The sequence below is a fragment of the Ornithorhynchus anatinus genome, chromosome 10, assembly GCF_004115215.2.
Source record: "Ornithorhynchus anatinus isolate Pmale09 chromosome 10, mOrnAna1.pri.v4, whole genome shotgun sequence".
In the NCBI taxonomy this organism is placed as follows: domain Eukaryota; kingdom Metazoa; phylum Chordata; class Mammalia; order Monotremata; family Ornithorhynchidae; genus Ornithorhynchus; species Ornithorhynchus anatinus.
The window spans coordinates 31,981,462-31,991,453 of NC_041737.1; the positions used below are offsets into that span (position 1 = coordinate 31,981,462).

General features: G+C 65.3%; 1 protein-coding gene across 1 annotated transcript; it reads right to left on the reverse strand.

The window, feature by feature from the left end:
- Positions 1–413: 413 nt before the first annotated feature.
- On the reverse strand, positions 414–9,948 carry CIAO1 (cytosolic iron-sulfur assembly component 1). Its single transcript, XM_029074087.1, has 7 exons — positions 9,706–9,948; positions 4,642–4,790; positions 4,375–4,486; positions 4,203–4,291; positions 3,586–3,787; positions 3,406–3,493; positions 414–804 (listed from the first exon to the last, which is right to left on the reverse strand). The coding sequence occupies exons 1-7, from the start codon at positions 9,842–9,844 to the stop codon at positions 564–566; spliced, it is 1,020 nt and encodes a 339-aa protein (XP_028929920.1). The 5' UTR covers positions 9,845–9,948; the 3' UTR covers positions 414–563.
- Between the last annotated feature and the right edge of the window lie 44 nt (positions 9,949–9,992).

The following is a 9,992-nucleotide window of genomic DNA, read 5'->3' on the forward strand; positions in this document are numbered from 1 at the left end:
CCGCCTTCCGCTCTACCGCCCGCCCCGAGGAGAGGTCGACGTCCGCCCGGCGCCGTTCTCACGCCGAACCCGGTCCCCCTATCGACCCCCGGGGCTCGGAACGGTGCTCGGCCCGCGGAGGGGGGCGCGGTGACGAGCACCGATTCCGGTCTTCCGGCCGGGGGGCGGCAGGCGGAGGACGGGAAGCGCCGCGGCCTAGAGGTCGGGGCACGAGTCGCTCGACCTCTCCCCCTTCGGTTCCCCCGTCCGCAGAAGGGGGACCCGATCGCCTTACGTCCAGCCCCGCGCTCAGTACGGTGCTCGACAGATACCTCGAGCACGACGTTGGCGGAGGAGGGAGAAAGGCATCGCTCTCTCCCACCCGGCCCTCGTACCCCGAACGCGAGCCGTCCTCACGACCCTTGAAGCGAGAGGAGGTTCTCGTTAGACGTTTATTATACGCGGCTCCTCCCGGCCTCAGGCCGAGGAAAGGGGGGCCGGGCCGCGTCGGCCCCCCACCGAGGGTCAGGAGAACCTGGATGCTTCTCCAAGAGGCCCGGTCTCGTGTTCGGGGCGGGCCCAGCTCACAGTCCTTCGGGCCTCTGATACTTCCAAAAGGCCATCTCCCCGTCGTCGCTACAGGAGGCCAGGAGGCCGGGCTCCTTGGGGTTCCAGGCCACGCAGTTGACGTCTTGGGAGTGGGCCCGGGGCAGGTGGGCCGTCATGGAGAAGGTGGGCTGGTGGGGGTCGCAGCCGGGATCCTCCTCGAACACCCGGACGGCGTCGTCGCCGCAGGCCGTGGCCAGGGCCCCCGTCAGGTGACACCTGTAGGGGAGACACACAGACGCGTCCAAAGTCACGGCGCTCCCGGACGGCTCTCGCGGCAGATGGGGCCCCGGCCCGGGGGGGGGCGGGGGCGGTCAGAAGGACGGGGATCCCGGCTCTGCCCCCCCCCCCCCCCCCCCCCCAGCCGCCGTGTGGCTTGGGGCAAGTCGCCCCGCTTCCCCGTGCCTCGGTGACCTCATCTGCAAAACGGGGATTGAGACCGTGAGCCCCACGGGGGCCGCGTCCAACCGGTGCTCGGGTACGGCGCCTGGCATATGGTAAACACCCGATCACCGTCCCGCCACCCCCACGGAGGGGGGGCGGGGCGAGAAGGTGCGTGCGCGCCTGAGCCACCGTCCCTCGACCTGTTTCCGCTCCCTCCAGGACCAACGGTCTCTTCCTAATCCGTGTCCCGGAGCGACGGTGCCGCCTCCTCCGAGAGGCCTGCCCACCGCCCCGACGAGGGCCGCGCGACTCCGACTTCCTTCCGAGCTGCTCCGGTCTGGGGCTGGCGCCCGAGGGAGCCCGGCGCTCGCTGACGGGCTCCCGACTCGGCCCGCCGAGATCTCCACGGGAAGCCACGCGAGGGCCGAGCCGTGAGGTCGCCCCCCCGGGGTGAGCTAAGCGCGCACGCCCCGTCGATGGGTTTCCCCCGCGGAATTTATCAGCGTCTTTTTCTCCTTCACGGCGAAGACATCGGGGACCCTGAGTTGTAGAAAGGCAGGAGGACGCCAGGCCGCGCCGCCCGGGCTGGCGCGCGGCGGCTTTGGCTGCTCCGAGCGTCAACTGAGGTTCACTCTCTCCCACGCCGTCCCGAGCGTGGAGAGCCAGGGCTCAGAGCGGGATCGCGGGAGCGGAAGAAGGCATCAAAAAAGAGCGGGCTCGGTCTCAGGTGATGCTTCCTTCCCTCAATTTCCAGACCAAAGGCCTTATTCAGGGAGAGGGAGCGGGAGCCGGAAGTGGTTTCACCTCAAACGGTTCTTTGGGAACGCGGCTCGGACTCGGCAGACGGTCCGGAACCGAGAAGAGGCCCCCGGGTTTTCCCCGGAAGCCACTTCGGGGGGGGGGGGGGGGTCTCTCGGGGCAGCTGGGAGGAAGCGGGGTGGCGGACGTCGCTCCAGGGTGGGCGGACTCTGCCTCGGTCCAACACACCCGCGGCCAGGCAGGCCCCTACCCATCCATCCATCCCTCCACGGGACTCGCAAAGCCAGAGGGATGGCGCATCTAGAGAAGTAAAACCCGTCCCCGCTGCAAAAATATCGCCTTTCGCGTCTGCAACCGCGGGCAGACTCTGTTCGCGTTTACACGCGGGTCGTGTCCGAGCCGCGATGACCACGGCACCGATTATCCACGTACCAAGGACGAGCGCTGGGAGTGACGTGAGATAAGCGGATGGAACACGGTACGGTTCCCGTGCCTCTTGCGGCTCACGGTCTCGAAGGGGAAGACCGTTTCACAGATGAGGAAAGAGGCCCCGATAGGTGACCCGCCCGGAGGCCACACGGAAAGCGAGCGGCAAAGCCCCGGGACTCGAACCCTGGACCCCTGCCTCCCACAGCCACGTCCTTTAAGTCCCCCCACTAGATTGTACACTCTTGGAGAGCAAGTCCCACGTCCTTTACTTCCGTCTCCCAGGGCCGAGTCCTGTAAAGATGGGGATTAAGAGCGTGAGCCCCGTGTGGGATGGGGACTGGGTCCAACCTGATTGACTCGTATCCACCCCAGAGCTCAGAATAGTGCTCGGCCCACAGTAAGCGCTTAACGTGTACGATGATAACTCTTATTAACCGAACCCCGTAACCTCTGTCCCGGCACCGTGTTTGCTGATGATATAACGAGGGGAGCCAAGAGGCGGGACGTGGCCTGTCACTGAAGTCGGCTCGGGGGAGGCCTGGGCCGAGGAGACCCCTTCGGGAACGCTCCCCCGCTTGCCCCGGGGGTACAGAGGTCGCGGGCGGGGATCCGAGTCCCGCCCGGTTGCGCGGCCGCCCCCGTCCCGTTCCGCCTGGGTCGTTCTTCTACAAAAACCCTCGGGACGTGTCTCCCCTCAAGAAACTCCGGCGGTTGCCCGTCCACGTCGGCATCAAACTGGGACGACTCACCACCGGCTTGAAATCGCTCCATCGCCGTGCCGCCTCCTACCGCACCTCTCCTACTCGAACCAGCCCGCGCACCTGGCTCCTCTAATGCTAACCTCCCTCTCGTCTAGCTCACCGCCGACCCCTCGCCCACGTCCCGCTTCTGGCCCGGAACGCCCTCCCTCCTCAAATCTTCCCCGCTTCCAGGCCTTATCCAAGGCACATCTCCTCCGAAGGGCCTTCCCACACTAAGCCCCCCTTTCCTCTTCTCCACTCCCTTCGTGCGTCGCCCTGACTTGCCCCCTTTGCCCAGGCCCACGGCACCTACGCACCTATCTGTAATTTACTGATTTCCATTAAGGTCCGTCTTCCCCCCTCTAGAGCGTAAGCTCGTTGGGGGCAGGGAACGCGTCCATTTACCGTCGTCTAGCGCTCTGCGCCCAGCAGGCACTCGACCGATACGATTCAACGGACGAGCGAGGGACCGGAGAGAGGGACGGGCCGTTCGGCCGGGGGGACTCACCAGGCCACGTCGTAGATGGTCCGGGAATGGCAACCGGACAAGGTGCAGATGCACTTCCAGGTGGGGTCGGAGCCGCCGCACGCCACTCCTGTCGGGGACGAGCGGCCAACTCAGGGGCCGGCCCCGGGGTCGGCGGCCCGCCGGCCGGGGGGGGGAGACCGGGTGCCCGCGGCCGCTCACCTTGCTCGTTGCCCGGCAGGTACTGGCGCCAGATGCGCACGGTACGGTCGTCGCTGCAGGTGGCCAGGCGCTGGCCGGTGGGGTCGAAGGCCAGGCTCCACACCGTGGATTTGTGGCCCTCCAGGGTGGCACAGCACACCCAGTCGTCCTCTTCCTCCCGGTACAGCTTCACCGTGTCGTCGTAGCTGGCCGACGCTAAAAGCTGGGAGGGGACGGACCCGTCGCTCACCGGGCCCGCCCGGGCGCTCCCGCGCGCGCGGCGCTCTACTGAGGGCTCGGGAGAGCGCGACGCGGGCGAGCGGGCAGGCGCGGTGCCCGCTCACGGGGGCGGGGACGGTCTAGAGGCTCGGGGAGGCGCAGCGCCGATTAAGCGTCCAGGGCGCGCGGAGCACCACGCGGCGGGGGAGAATCCGCAAGTGGGAATCAGACGGGGTCCCCGCCCCTCCGGGGCCTAACCACCCGGGAGCGGGGGGCGGGGACGGGCCCCCTCCGCCGATCAATCCTTGGCCGCGAGGAGACTCGCGGGGCCCCGACACCGGGAAACGACCGATCCGTCGCTCCAGGTGGGGAGGGGACGCATTTGGAGGGCGAGGAGGGGGGCGGATTCGGGCCCGTACCTCCTGCGTGGGCTGCCAGGCCACGTGCTTCACGTCCTGCGTGTGTGAGTTGAGGACGCTGACGCACTCGTACTCGTCCTCTTCGTCCACTGGGGGAGAGGGGGATGAGGCCGGCGGCCGCGCCCGGGGAGGCCGGCGCCCCCCGCCCCTCCGGCGGCCGGGCCCGACTCACCTTCCCACACCCAGACGCTCTTGTCTCGGCTGCACGTGGCCAGGAGGTTGCCCGAAGGGGCCCAGGCCACTGACTTCACCTCGTTCTCGTGGCCCTCGAGGGTGGCGACACACTGTGGGAGGAAGAGGTGCCGGGGGGGGGAGGTTCCTGAAGCCTCACAGGAGCAAAGCCTAGTCTAAAAATGGAGAGGGGAGGGGGCGGGAGCCCAGGGCGCCCCTCATCCCACCCCCCGCCCCCCCCCGGTCGCCCGCTCTCCCGCCCCGTCACCTCAAAGTCATCCTGGTTCTTCTTCCAGATGCAGGTGGTGGCGTCGAAGCTGGCGGAGGCCAGGTAGCTCCCACAGGGGGACCAGGTCACCTTCCGCACCGTGCGCTGGTGCCCCTCCGACAGGACCGACTTACACACCCAGCCGTCCCCTGGGGGCAGAGGCAATTTGAGGGATGAGCTCCGTTCCCTCCCTCCCTCTGCCGAGCCCCAGGGTGTAGGCGGGGATGACGAGGCCCTCGTCCGAGAATAAGGAGGGCGGGCTCCCGACGGTCGACGGTCGGGGAGGAGGAACACGTGAGGAGAAGCGGGGGGGGGAGGCCGCGTCCCTCCCGTCGTCCCTCTCCCAACCCCGCCTCAACTTCCCCTCCTCCGACCGACCCCTCGACCCCCGGCAATCCGGCTTCCGCCGCCTCCGCGGAGACAGCCCTCTCTAAGGTCTCCGGGGACGACCTGGTTCTTGTCGAATCCAGAGCCTTCTACTCCATCCCAATCCTCCTCGACCGCTCGGCGGCCTCGACGCTGTGGACAGGCCCCGTTCTCGATCAACGAATCCATCCTATTTTCTGGGTGCTTCCCGCGTGCGGAGCGCGCGCTAGAACGCTCTGTCGTTGCCGACGGTGTAGCGTTGCCGAATTGTACGTTCCGAGCGCTTGGCACGTAGCGAGCGCTCGATACTATTGAATGAACGAACACAACGTGCACTCGGGAGAGTACAACGTAACAGAGTCGACAGACACGTCCCCTGGCCACCAGGAGCAAAGTTTAAACGGGGAGGCGGACATTAACGTACATAATTAATTTACGGGTACGGTTCGTAAGCGCTGTGGGATGGAGGGGCGGGTGAATAAGAGGTGCAAATCCAACGCGTAAGAGCAAATGTTTCTCCTGGAAACATCCAACTTCCGCTTCTCTGACACCGTCCTCCCCCGGTTCTTCCCCCGTCCCTCTGGCCGCTCACCCTCAGCCTCTTTCGCGGGCTCCTCCTCCGCCTCCCGCCCCGGACCTGCGGGAGGCCCTCGCGGCTCGGATCGGGGTCCCCTTCCATTCTCCACCTGCGCCCGCTCCCTTTGAGACGTCTCCGGCCCCGATGGCTCTCCCTCCTTTTCGGCGATCTCGCATCTTCTCCCGCCTTCGGGATGTCTCCCGCCGGCACCTCCAACGCGACGGGTCCCAAACTCCCCATCTTCCCGCCCGAACCCGTCGGCCCCACGACTTTCCCACTACTCTAGACGACACCGCTAACCTCCCTATCTCACAAGCCCATAACCTTTGCTGTTTCCCAGCCTCATCTTCACTCAACCCACAGGCTCGAATCTGCCGCCAGATCCCTCCCACCTTCGCAACCTCGCTACGACCTGCCCTTTCCTCACAACAGGGCTGAAATCTGCCCTTCCCTCTCCGCCCAAACTACCGCACCGATCTAAACTCTCGTCACATCCTGCCTTGCCTCTCCCATCTGCCTCCTCGCCGACCTCCCTGCCTCCCGTTACTCTCCGCTCCCGTTCGCGCCCCTCTCTCGCTGCGGGAGTCGTTCTTCTAAAAAACCGTGCCCACCACATCACCCCACGCCTCAGGAGCCTCCAACCGTCGCCCGTCCGCCTCCGCATCCAACAGAAACTCCTCACCGGTGGCTTCGAAGCGCTCGGATCGGCTCCCTCCCCTCTACCTCACCTCGCTGCTCTCCTGCCACGACCCGGTCCACGCGGTTCACTCCTCAGATGCCAACCCGCTCACCGTCCCTCGGCCTCGTCTACCTCCCCGCCGAGCCCTCGCCCGCCTCCGGCCCGAGACTCCGTCCCCGTTCGTACCCGCCGGCCCATCTCCACCCACCTTCAAACCCTCATCGAAGTCACATCTTCTCCAAGAGATCGCGCCCTCGTCTCCCCCATTCCCTCTCCCGTCTGCGTCGCCCGTGCATTTAGATCTGCCCCTTGGAGCACTTGCTACTTACCCCGCCCTCAGCCCCACAGCCCTTCGGTCAATCCTACGTACTGAGCGCTCACCGTGTGCAGGGCGCCGTGCTGAGCCCTTGGGAGAGTACGATATAACAACAGAACAGACGCCTTCTCGGCCCACAACAAGCACCCACATCAATATAAATAAATTACGGATACGTACGTGGGCGCTGTGGGGCTGGGAGCAGGGGATGAATAAAGGGAGCGAGTCAGGGCGATGCAGGAGGGAGTGGAAGAAAAGGAAAAGAGGGCTCAGCCGGGGAAGCCCTCCTGGAGGGGACGTGTCCTCGATAAGGCCCTGAAGGCGGGATACGAAGAGGAAAGGCGGCACGCGGGCAAGAGGTCGGAGGCGAGACGGAAGAGGCCGAGGTACGGTGAGCGGGTCGGCATCGGGGGAGCCAAACGTGCGGGCCGGGCTGTCGCAGGGGAGTGAGCGAGCCGAGGTAGGAGGGGACCGGGTGACTGAACGCTTTAAAGCCGACGGTAAGGAGTTTAACGGAAACTGAGGTGGAGGGGGATGGGCAACCGCTCTACGCCCTTGAGGAGCGGGGAAGCAGGGACTGAACGTCTTCTGTAGAAGAGCGACGCGGGAGGCAGAGCGAAATACGGACCGGCGCGGGGAGGAGAGGCGGGGGGGGCGGGGAACGTCGGCAAGGAGGCCGGCGGGGGGGCTGCGGTGACGGGAGAGTCAAGAGGAGGACAGGGTTTGAGTAGGAAGATGGATTAGACTGTGAGCCCGTCAGAGGGCGGGGACCGTCTCTGTTACCTATTTGTCCGTTCCAAGCGCTTAGTACAGTGCTCTGCTCACAGTAAGCGCTCAATAAATACTGTTGAATGAACGAAGACCGTACAGCCCGTACGTACCCACCCATAATTTAGTCACGTTAACGCCCGCCTCCCCCTCTAGACCGTAAGCTCGTCGTAGGCGGGCAGAGTGTCGACCGACTCTGCCACGCCGTCCTCTCCCGAACTCTCGACGCGGTGCTCCGCGCACACGGAGGGCCCAACCAACACCGCCGGCGGGCGGATTGACCGGGAGGCCGGGGCGGGGGAGAGGTTCGGCTCGCGTCCCCCCGCGCATCGGGGCCTCCGCTCCCCAGACGCTGCGCCCGAGGAGAGGCTGGAAGCCCGGGGGCCGACGCGGGACAGGCTCCGGAGGCAGGGGGAGGGCTGGGCTCGGTCCGGACACTGAAAGGTGATGCTTCTGCGTCCGCCTCCGGCCCGGGGAAAGAGAGAGAGAGAGATCGTCGGCGTGGCGAAGCCCGGGCCTGGGAGTCGGAAGGTCACGGGTTCCAATCCCGGCTCCCCCACTCTCCCGCTGCACGACCTCGGGCGGGTCGCTTCCCTTCCCCTTCCCCTCATCTGTAAAACGAGGACCGAGACCGTGAGCCCCACGCGGGACAGGGACCGTGGCCGACTCGATTTGCTCGCACCCACCCCCGGCGCTCAGTACAGTGCCTGGCACGGAGGAGGCGCTTGACGACGACCCATCGTCACGATCGTGACTGTCGTCTTCCGCCCACCCACGTTCCGTGGATGTTCCCGGGCACCTGGGCAGGATCTGGCAGAGAGCAGACCGCTCAACAGATGACGCTCCCTCCCGCTGAGGCGGGGGACCGGGACCGGGCCCCGCCGGATCCATTCGCTCATTCGTTCGATCGTATTTATCGAGCGCTTACTACGTGCCGAGCGCTGGGAATGGACGATCCCTGCCCCACGGCGGCTTCACCGGCTAAAAGGGGGAGGCGGGCGGCAAAACCCAAGGCGCCGTCCAGGCGTCGACGCCGTCGAAACGGATGGGCGGCTAGAGAAGCCGCGGGGCTCGGCGGAAAGAGCCCGGGCTGGGGAGTCAGGGGTCGTGGGTTCGAATCCCGGCTCTGCCACTCGTCAGCTGTGTGACCGTGGGGATGAAGACCGGGAGCCTCTCGTGGAACCACACGATGACCCTGTATCTACCCCAGCGTAAAACGGGGATGAAGAACGTGAGCCTCGCGTGGGACCGCCTGACGCCCCTGGATCTCCCCCAGCGCTTAGAACAGCGCTCTGCACAAAGTAAGCGCTTAACAAACACCAACATGATTAGCATCATCATAGTGAGCCCTTAACAAGCACAGCATCGTCATTACGATTACGGGTAGGATCGCAGAGACGCGGACTATTAGACTGTGAGCCCGTCAGTGGGCAGGGACTGTCTCTATCTGTTACCGATCTGTTCATTCAACAGTATTTAACGAGCGCTTACTATGTGCAGAGCGCTGGGCTGAGCGCTTGGAATGGACAAATCGGTAACAGATAGAGACGGTCCGGGGCAGTCGGATTTCATTCAGTCATTCAATCGTATTTACTGAGCGCTTGCTATGTGCCGAGCACCGGACTAAGCGCTTGAAATGGACAAATGGGCAACAGATAGAGCCAGTCCCTGCCCTTCGACGGGCTCCCAGCCTAATCGGGGGCGACGGACAGACAAGAACGATAGCCATAAATAGAATCCATTCCAAGCGCTCAGCCCAGCGCTCCGCACATAGTAAGCGCTCAATAAGTACTAATGAATGTGCAAATGGGCAACAGATAGAGACAGTCCCGGCCCTTTGACGGGCTCACAGTCTAATCGGGCCACACGGACAGACAAGAACGAGAGCAATAAATTGAATCCATTCCAAGCGCTCAGTCCAGCGCTCTGCGCCTAGTAAGCGCTCAATCAATACTATCGAATGAATACTAAGCGCTCAGTCTGGCGCTCTGCGCCTAGTAAGCGCTCAATAAATATTACTGAATGGATACTAGGCGCTCAGTCCGGTGCTCGGCGCCTAGTAAGCGCTCAATCAATACTACTGAATGCCTACTAAGCGCTTAGAACAGTGCTCTGCGCCTAGTAAGCGCTCAATAAGTCCTACCGAATGACTACTAAGCACTCAGTCCAGTCTCTGCGCCTAGTAAGCGCTCAATCGATACTACCGAATGGATACGAAGCGCTTAGAACGGTGCTCGGCGCCTAGTAAGCGCTCAGTCAACGGTCTTGAACGAAGGAACGAACGAGAGGCCGGAGGTCGCCGGGGTGGGGGTGGTGGCGGCGGCGGCGGCGGCGGCGGCGGCGGCGGCGGCGGCTCACCCTGCGGGGCCCAGAGGCGGACGGCGCGGTCTCCGCCGCAGGAGGCGAGCAGGGCGCCGGCGGGCTCCCAGGCCAGGTACCAGCAGCGGGAGTCGGGGTGGGCCGGGACCCGGGACAGCAGCGTCAGCGACCCCTTCATGGCGCCCAGGCACCGGACAGGGAAGGACGGGAAGGAAGGACGGAAGCCCCCCGGACCGGACCGAACCGGGCCGGTCCCGGCCCGCCGCCGCCGCCGCCGCCTCCACCAACTCCTCCGCCGCCTGAGGCCTCCTCCGCCGCCCAGCGCG